This window comes from Nansenia antarctica (genome assembly GCF_963989245.1).
Source record: "Nansenia antarctica genome assembly, chromosome: 4".
NCBI lineage: Eukaryota > Metazoa > Chordata > Actinopteri > Argentiniformes > Microstomatidae > Nansenia > Nansenia antarctica.
In genome coordinates this window covers 3,209,833-3,220,091 of record NC_137689.1, presented here as the reverse complement: position 1 = coordinate 3,220,091, position 10,259 = coordinate 3,209,833, and the positions used below count along the sequence as shown (strand labels likewise).

Sequence of the window (10,259 nt, the reverse complement as noted above, 5' to 3'; positions counted from 1 at the left end):
GGTTTCTCTCTATATCCTAGGTTTCTCTTTAGATCCTAGGTTTCTCTTTATATCCTAGGTTTCCCAATATAACAGGAAACCTAGGATATAAAGGGAAACACCAGTCCCCTGTACTATAGTATTAATGTGTGTGTCCATGTTGCTCTGACATTTCACTGCTTTTGTATTACGTATAAAGTATCATACTGAGGAAAGAAATAATAAAGTGAAAAAAGCAAAATATATAATGCTATACTATGTTCCAAAGTGAAAAAAGAACATAGCAACAGAATGATATATTATATATTTTTCATTTTATCTTTTTCCTTAGTATGATATAGTATAGTGTGTAATATCACTAATCATAATTATCCCAAAATAATAAAGTAAAAAAAGAAAATATATTATACATCATACTATACTATGTTCTTTTTCAGTCAAATATATCATGCTATACTATAGTCTTTTTCACTAAAATATATATACTATGTTATTTTTCACTAAAATATATATACTATGTTCTTTTTCACTAAAATATATAAACTATGTTATTTTTTCACTAATATATATATATATACTATGTTCTTTTTCACAAAATATATCATACTTTTTCACTAAAATATATCATACTATACTATGTTCTTTTTCACTAAAATATATCATACTATGATATACATAGAACATCCTATGTTCTTTTTCACTAAAATATATCATACTATTCTATGTTCTTTTTCACTAAAATATATCATGCTATACTATGTTCTTTTTCACTAAAAATTATATCATACTATACTATGTTCTTTTTCACTAAAATATATCATACTATGATATACATAGAACATTCTATGTTCTTTTTCACTAAAATATATCATACTATACTATGTTCTTTTTCACTAAAATATATCATACTATACTATGTTCTTTTTCCCTAAAATAATATATCATGCTATACTATGTCCTTTTTTCTTTCTTTTTTTTCACTTCATATTTTTTTCCCCTTAGAATGACAATAACATATCACACTATATTATATCATACTATCATACTAAAGGAACAAATAATAAAGCGAAAAAAAGAAAAAGAACATAGTATTGTATGATATATATCTTTTTTTCCCTTTAAAAAATAAATATAATTATGATTAATGATAATAATATATCATACTAAGGAAAAACATAATAAAGTGAAAAAAAGAACATAGTATTGTAGGAGTACTACAATACTACATCATAGTATTTGTCCGCTACAGTATGATATATTCTATATTTTGTTTCCTTCACTTTATTATTTCTTTCCTTAGTATGATAGAGTATAGTATGATATATTATTATCATACTAAGGGAAAGAAAAATTAAGTGAAAAAAAAAATCATACTATACTATGTCCTTTTTTTCAATTCATTTATTTTTTTTTGTATGCTAATAATATATCATACTATACTATAGCATTACTATCATACTAAGAAAAAAATAAAATAAAGTAAAACAAAACAAAAAAAGAACATAGTATAGTATGATATATTATTATCATTCTAAGCAAAACAATTATAAAGTGAAAAATAAAGAAGAAAAAAAGAACATATAATATATCATACTATACTATGTTCTTCCCCCCCCAAAAAATAAAATAAAAATAAAATAAAAACCATCAGAGTATAGGACTAGCCTAGCCAGTACTGAGGCTGGATTTCCCCCAATAAAGTAAAAACACATCAGGCTACACAAAACACAGTCATAAACAGGATGTTGCAATAGAACACTTTTATTTTCCACAGTGGATGAGACAAAAAACAAACATAGCAGCCTGATGTCGTGCCTATAGAATCCCCAGTTTGTGGTCAGAGTCCCGGCGGTAAAGCTGTGTGAAGTTTGCCAGCTCAAACCTTTCAATCAACACTTTTTTTAGGTTGTCAAACTTGTCCCCCGATCCGCACCGCACACCGCAGGTGCGCCATAACTCGTTATCATATCTGAAGGTTGTCGGTTGACGACTATGTATGTATCTGATGATGACCCACTCTTATCCCATGGTCATTTTAATATGCTTGCATAATTATGTTTTACGTAGCCACTTCCTTGAAGTTCTGCGACCAGAGATGTACATGTATGTACAGGATTGATATGACACAAATTGAAGGAAGAACATCAGTCGATATACACAGTTCAGTGTGTCTTCTTTGCCTTATTACTGTCCATATTCATTAAGGATATACAGTCTCAAGACAGTGGGGGAATAATTTTAGCACAAACTGGGGTGTGTGTGTGTGTGTGTGTGTGTGTGTGTCTATACACTCATCTGTATAGACATATCATCTCATACACTAAATTTTAGCACAAACGGGGGGTGTGTGTGTGTGTGTGTATATGTGTGTGTGTGTGTGTGTGTGTGTATGTGTGTGTGTGTGTGTGTCTCTATACACTCATCTGTGCTGCTGCTGTTGTCTGATAGGCAATTTTGGGGGGAAAGAGCTGAAGATTCAACAGGTGTTGATGGCATTTTGGAAAGACTGCACCAAGCCTGATCAGTTCTGACAGCTGTGACATTGAATGTTTCCAATTCATAGTGAAAGAAAAAGGGGGGATGATTTAACTCCTCCAAATGTCTGGGTGAGAGTGATTCAGAAAGGCTGTCCTCCACACTTCTTTACTCACCCCCTTGATTGCCAGAACACCGGGGGTCAAGACTTTACTCATTTTCGCGTTTGCCTCAAGCTTCCTTCCTCTCAAATATGACTGTCTCTCCTTCAAGCCCTAACTTGAGTTGCTGCAAAGTTTAACGTGTTATTCTATATATTTTTTATCTCATGATACAGTATTTTTTATGCTGTTGCATATTCTGGTTATTTGGCGTTTGAGCATTTGCCTTTACGATGAACTGTAACACTGTATCGTTTTCCAATACGGATTGCCACCTATATCTTCATGTTTCAGTCCAAATAATGATAACTAATACTCATAACACAGCAGGGTTATATTTCTAGATGATGTCGATAGGTGAATGAATTTGGCCGGTTTTGTTGACTGGGGAAGTAGATCTAAGAACCTCTGAGCAGGTGTTTGATATGCGTCTAGTCTTAATTATACAGTTAATACAGTTATTTAATCTTCATAATACTTAAATACCAATATTATGTGACTTCTATGTGGTCGTTTATGGGAAAGGTAATGCCATTTCTCCAACTGTCATGCTGTCATCCCCACATGTAACATCATTGCACTCACTTTATCAAAACGTTACACTGCTAACCTAACTGCTAAGTGTTGTGACATGGTGATTGGAAATGATGAGGAACACATTCTAAACAAGAGTAAATACAATTAAGAAAGAAAAAAAAAAGTTGGCTCACCGTAGAATGCTATATTGGCAATTTGTAGCAGTTAATTAGGTAATCTATGTATGTAATCTATATATTTGATGTATTGAACCATTCTCCAAAAATGATAATTGTTTGCATCTCAAAAAGTGTATATCTCTTAGGGTAGATATGTTAGAAATACACTTCAATCATCATCAGCATTTATTTGAGTAGGGGCTGAAAACAGAGAAAAGACTCAAACCCACTGGCATCAATAGCATTTTCAATCGATATCTTCTCAATGCCGAGAGCTATAGCCTGACTCCTGGCGTTGTGTCACGCCTTGTTTACATCTAAAACAGTCTATTAGCCCTCCCCTCACATTAGAACCATTTGAAAAGACTGATCACAACATCTGTTCAACAGTTTTTAACCGACAACTTTATCTCCACATCATTATATTTGTAACACAGTGGGGAGTGCATTAAGCATGTTCCATCTCTTTCAAAACCAATTCACTTGTTTTTTTTACTTAAAACCACTTTGTTTGTTGTTCATGGGTACCGTCAGGAGCAGAATGGGTCATAGGGGGGACATCACTTGTCAGGGAAAGGGAACAATTTGCTTGTGTAAATATACTGTTGCATACGGCAAATTTAGACAACATTAAATGCACTTGCCTTCTGTTTGTGTGTATGGGCCATGCAGTTTCTCTGTGACAACCGAAACAAACAAACTATGTGTATCAGTGCTATTTTACGCCTAAGCTGTGTTTGCTGTTGCTGCTGTGTAGTACATGAATTTCATTTGTAACAAACATTCTTTGAATATTTGATGTCATACGCTTCTTTCTGCCTCAGGAACGGTTCTACACTGTAACACTTAAGTTAACACTGTTTATACTGAATGGTCTTGTTATTATTATTCTGTTGCATACAACTGTAAAAATACAGTAAAATTCAACAATCACATTTTTTCACTTTTTTGTCATTTACAAAAAAAAAGCTGATGTTATTTTACAGAGATCGAACAGGACAGGACACACCAGTAATCCAAATGTACACCTCAATATCGGGCAAAAACCAGTCAACTATCAACAATTACATAAACTTTTTGTATGCCCTTTTTTTTTTTACATAAAAAAAGGTTGGAGAGACACAAACTCGGGGGGGGGGGGGGGGGGTAACTGTAACTACCATCACCTCATACTAGCTTATGATCCGCCCCTCTCCCTCCCCAAACTATTCAAAGTCCCATCTCCTCGTTGTCCTCAAACAGGACAGACCGCTGATGCAAAGCTAAAAAGAACAAAAAGAGCAAACCAACAGTGTTATTGGTTTTCCTTTCTTCTTATGGGACTAACAAGTCTGTTGTTGTTGTTGTTGTTTGGATGCTGAGAGAAGCTGAGGACGGCCGTTGTTGCATCAAAACTTGAGCAGGAACAATGACATCACACTCAGGAGGAGGCAGAGGGAGCCGCCCAATCGGATCGCTCGGTTCACATTGTGCATGGCCCCCGGGCCTGTTGGGTGAAAGAGTTTACCGTTAATGTCAGATTCTAACAACAGACATGTTTGGATACTGGATTCTGATTGGCTAGCTGTTGCAGTGGAAAATACCCCAACTTTCCAGTATCAATGCGCCTCCCAATCAATCTGAACACCTGCTCAAAGGCAAGTGAATGTGGCCTAGCCTACAATGCAATCGTTGATCTTGTTTATGGGACTATATTTTGTGGCGGAAGGATATATGTATTCTGAAGCGATTAATGATTGTAAATAAATTAATTTAATGTTACAACTGTGTATTTTTTTTATATTATGTGGTAGCTTTTGTAGAAAAGCAATTTACCGTTCGAGGGCAGGGGTTGTGGAGACATTTACCACTGCTACAGGGGTTGTGGTGGTTGTGCCGGGAAAACCCTGTACCAGTCGTTAAATGTCTCCACAACCCCCCTTCCTCTCATGGTAAATTGCTTAGGTAAAAAGCACCTCTAAAGAGACACCTCAACCGATTTAGTCCTCCTGCACATTGAACAGGACTGACAGGAGGTTCCTTGTGAACATTGAGCATTATGCTTCATCAGATACTGGCGAATGTTAACAAAGCCAGTCAGTGAAACATGACCCAGGGTGCGCAATTGCTTTTTTCTATGCAGCCCCATCACTTACAGCACATCAGAGATGATAGGGAATCTCTCTCCCCTTTTTTGATGATCAAAAAGAAACGAGAAACAGAACAAAACCAGCAACAATCCCTACGCACGTTGACATGTAAACTGAAGAGAACAACCGATGCTACAGAAAAGATGAATTATTCAACCTCTCTAACTCTGAGAAGAGAGACATGTATAATATATAACTCTCTGGGACGGGTTGCTTAAGATGTGGTATTGTATTCTCATACAGTAGTTTGTGGCTCGCCAGTCAAATTGCAGAACATTGTCAGAAAAAAAAGAGTTTTAGGGAGTCAAATTCATCAAATTCTGAACTGTTTTCGCATAATTGGTTTCATGTATTCAGTGCGTTTTGTCCAATTAATGACAATGACCTTAACATAATTGTAGAGGTTTAATTAATTGGTTAATTAATCAACCGATACAATGTTGTAAGTGCATGTAACAATGTAACAATGTATTACATACGAGCCTTTCTTCTGATTTCTACCTCCGCCCGCAACTTTCTCTGTTATATCTGTTATTAGATATGCAGCGTACACAATAATATATGTCATACGTCTTGTATTGCGATAACAGAGAGTCCTACCGTAGAGGATTATGCTTGCGTTGGTCATCCCCATGTTGTTCATGGCCACACACGTGTAGTTCCCATAGTCCTCTTCTGACACGTTGAAGAAGATGAGCAGAGACTGTTTACCTACGCTCTCGATCTTCACCCCGTTCAGTCCGTTGAAGAGCCTGCAGACAGAGAAACATGGTAAGTGGACTGACTTATATAGCGCCTTTATCCAAAGGTGCTTTACAACAGCCTCTCATTCACCCATTCACACACCAATGGCGGTGTGCTAAACATGAAAGGCGCTGGCCCGCTCACTGGGAGCAATTTGGGGTTCAGTGTCTTGACCAAGGACACCTCGACATGTGGCCAGCCGGGGTTCCGACCGCCGATCTGCCGACCTTGCGATCATTAGACGCCGGTTCTACCTCCTGAGACACAGCCGCCACAGCAGAAATGCAGCTGTGTTCAGAATTTCAGCCATGAAGTCAAAGTCAATAGACATGTCTGAATCAAATTAGACTTCTAGGTGGATAATGTATGAATGTGGTACACATCCAAGGTACAGTGTGGGATAATGCTAACCATGGATAATGCTAACCATGCTAGCTTAAGCCTTGAAATACTGCAATGATCAAGTCTTAGCACTGAACACACTGCATTAGTTTGCATTTAGTTGCCCTGTGTGACTGTACTGTGCAATAACCGTGCATTGTTTAACAGTTTCTCATTTCTCTGTGGCTGAAATGCTATTTTGCTATTACGGTATTTACAGTACAGTTAGGCTATTCATTATAAAAATATCCCACTCATTTCTCAGAGGTTGTCAAAGCTATGCAGTCCATTGACACAAAAGATCTGAACAAATAACACACTACTTTGAAGGCTTTCATGGAGTTTGAATAGTATGTTCATAATGAGACAAAATGAAATGCTGCAATCCTTGAAGAGAAAAAAACTAATTTGGAAAGCTCACTTTCTAAAACATTCAAATCCTTTTGGCTCTATAAAACAATCATTTCGATTTGAAATCAAAACAATAATTGTGAAGTGTAGATTCTCAGCTTTTATTGGATGGTACTTCGTGAGCTTAGAATGATAAGGTTCTATCTCCGTTTAGAATGATAAGGTTCTATCTCCGTTTAGAATGATAAGGTTCTATCTCCGTTTAGAATGATAAGGTTCTATCTCCGTTTAGGGTAGTTCAGAGATATTGAGCGTCAGAGTTTTTACATTCCATTATGTTTTGTGAGATGGAACCTTTGTATTTTATTCATTACTAACTAAAACATTTCAACATTTTAAAAATAACACTACACAGGCATTAATAAACACCTAATGGATCAGATTATGTAAAAAACTAAAATTTGACCAAAAATGGAGATAGAACCTTATAATTCTAACGTCACGACTTGTGCAACGATCGGTTTCACCATTTAGAAATTACCAAGCTTTGGAAACATAGAGGTCCTATTTCAGGGCACCAAAGGTAAAGGGACAGATTAATAAAATATAACAAAATATGCCAGGCCTGTACTGCACCCATCTTCAGTTTTCAAGTATTTTTGTGTGAAAATACCACCGCTCATCCGTTATCAGACATAGCTGAGGTGCTGGAACTGAAGAGTCTCAATAGAGTGCAAAATAACAGCATCCACACACTCACTCAATCACTGTGCAAAAAACAAACAGTGTTTGAGTGTGCGGATGCTGTTATTTTGCACCCCAAGTCTTTTTGCCTAAAATATTATCATCAACAAATGCAATGCAATGCAATGTTCAGTTGGATTTAAATCTAACTAAATCTCACTTGTTGTCCCTAAAAAACTCCCTAGCCGCTGTGCCAGAATGTTTTGGGTCATTGTCTTTGTCGCTGCATGATGAAGTGCCACAGATGTTTCTGTACACTTCAGAATGCATTCTTCTGCTGCCGTCAGCAATTACAGCATCGATTAAGACACGGGTCTCGAGGCGGCTCTGCTGCAAATCTCTTGCAATCACTCTGGTACATGATCATATTCATCTTAGCTCTCCAGAAGCCCTTTCTCCAGATGTCTGCAGGCTTTTTAGCTACTTTAACTGTAACCCGACCATCCTTGTTTAGTGTAACTAGGGGTTTTGCACCTTGCAGTGAAGCCTCTGTAGGTGGGCTGGTGATGTAGTCTGTGGATGGTCGTCTCTCTGACATATTGACGCCTACTTCCTGGAGAGTGCTGCTTTTCTTAATCATGGTGAGCTTTACTCGGTCATCCACGGTAGAAGATCTTCTAGATCTTTCGTGGCCTACCTGTCTGTCTGCGAACCAAAAAAAAGCACCAGTACTTTTTGGTTGTTGTTGTTAATGATCTTCCAAACGGTTGTGTTTGGCAAGCCTAATAAGCTATATTTCTGATCATTTCTTTTGTTTTTCTCAGATTTTTCAACCTATTAATAGCTTCATTTACTGTCACTGACACATCTTGAAGCGTTCTGGGAGAGACCAGCATTTCATGAATCTTTTCACAGAAGAGTTTCATTTCATGAATTATTCCACAGAAGAGGAGCAGCCATCCTCTCTAGCAACATGGAGAAGGTGTTAGAGTGGTGAGGAGGAGACGCTAGCCCTAGCCCTGTCAATCCCATTTCCCCCCCCATACGCTGCCAATACTTCCTGTTTCAGTACAGGCAACTGAGAAATAGATGTACCTCATCAATTATTAAAGCTAAATCAAGCTATACCTCCTAAGTGCTATCTCAGATTCTGCTGGTGGTCCTACAACATTTTTGGGAAACAATTAAAATGCCCTCAAGCGTTGAGATTCCTCTTCATCTCTACCTAGACGTTTTTGTTAGATTCTGGCCTCATTACAGAGGTGTAATAGATGTCCTGCTTCAAATTAATGTGAAATCCATTGGGCCTGATAGCGTGATACAGACCTATTGCAGCTTTCTGCCCCCTTGATTGCAGAGTCATTGACACATGTTTAATCTGACTATTATCTAACATGCCCAAGGTATGAAGGCAGTGCCCTATGCTCCCACCATGGTGACCCCTCCGACCTCGATAACTACCGCCCCAATATCCAAGCTACCTTGCCTTTCCAAAGTATTAGGAAAAGGGTCAACTTTTCAACTCCCAGCTAAGAACCTAAGCGTCTGGCTTTAGCCCTGGTCATAGCACAGTCTCCGCACAGCGGCTACACTCGTATTCAATTATCTGTTAAATTGCCTAGATAAGAAAAAAAAAACACTGTTCTGCCCTATTTAGAGATCTCCAAGGCATCCAATACGGTCGAGCATTACCTACTTATTCAGAGGTTGTCTGAAATAGGCCTGGTTCAGGTTTCAGACAAATGGTTTGATTATGATTTAATGGACAGTTATGAACTTTGTCCAGTTATTTTTATTATTGACATCAACAATATTGGATTATCTGCAAATAATTGAAGTTTTGAAGTACCCACTCGATATATAACAAACAACAGTTTTACAATCACTAAATACGCTTAATTCTTCAGCAAAGTAAGCTTGTTTTTCGATCTGCTAACAGTAGGGTTCGGCGGTGGGGGGCATGTTTTGTTTTCAAGAAACCAGTGACGAAGGGGTGGGATAAACACAAATGTCACAACAAGATGGCAGCTACTTTACTGGAAATGAAGATATCCTCCACTACAGCGTCAATAAATCAATAAATAAATATGCACTATTAAGCATGAAAAAACACTTTCTAAACACGTTCTCTTTTACTAGCTGTTACTAGCATAGAAATAGAAATGGGGAGAGATGCTTCACTGACACAGAAAAACCCACTCTGACAGAATTATCTTTTTGAGAAGATCATCGAATTCTGTTCTGATAGAATATAATAGATCATAGAATTATGTTCTGATAGAATAGAATAGATCATAGAATTCTGTTCTGATAGAATATAATAGATCATAGAATTCTGTTCCGAAACATGAAACATCACCAGCCCTCCACCAAAGTTCCACTAGATGCATTATGGACTATAATGCCAAATGCAGACGCACAGACACAACATTATAATTTGTTACTATTCTATTGCTCAATTGTATCTTGCCATATTGTTTCCTTTTATAAATACTGCCATTTTGTTTTCTAATGCTGCTGCAACGTCGACTGGAACTGAAGCAATAAGAACTGTACTCTCTTGTACTTGTATAATGGGATGTAATAAACTTTTGTCACACAAGGCAATAAAAGAATCATGAATATTGTGGTTGATCTGAGGGAGTGGTTGGGGGTGGAGT

The 10,259-nt window shown here is 37.1% G+C and overlaps 1 protein-coding gene across 2 annotated transcripts in view; it reads right to left on the bottom strand.

Annotated features, from left to right (window-relative positions):
* Nucleotides 1-1,724: 1,724 nt before the first annotated feature.
* Nucleotides 1,725-10,259, bottom strand: part of opcml (opioid binding protein/cell adhesion molecule-like) — a gene marked incomplete at its 5' end in the record, with an annotated part of 326,376 nt that continues 317,841 nt past the window's right edge. For both annotated transcript variants that reach the window (XM_080529955.1, XM_080529954.1), the window contains 2 exons: nucleotides 1,725-4,796; nucleotides 6,040-6,191. In XM_080529955.1, coding sequence (XP_080386081.1) covers nucleotides 4,699-4,796; nucleotides 6,040-6,191 — 250 coding nt within the window. In that variant the 3' untranslated portion in view covers nucleotides 1,725-4,698. The remainder of the gene's footprint in view (nucleotides 4,797-6,039; nucleotides 6,192-10,259) is intronic.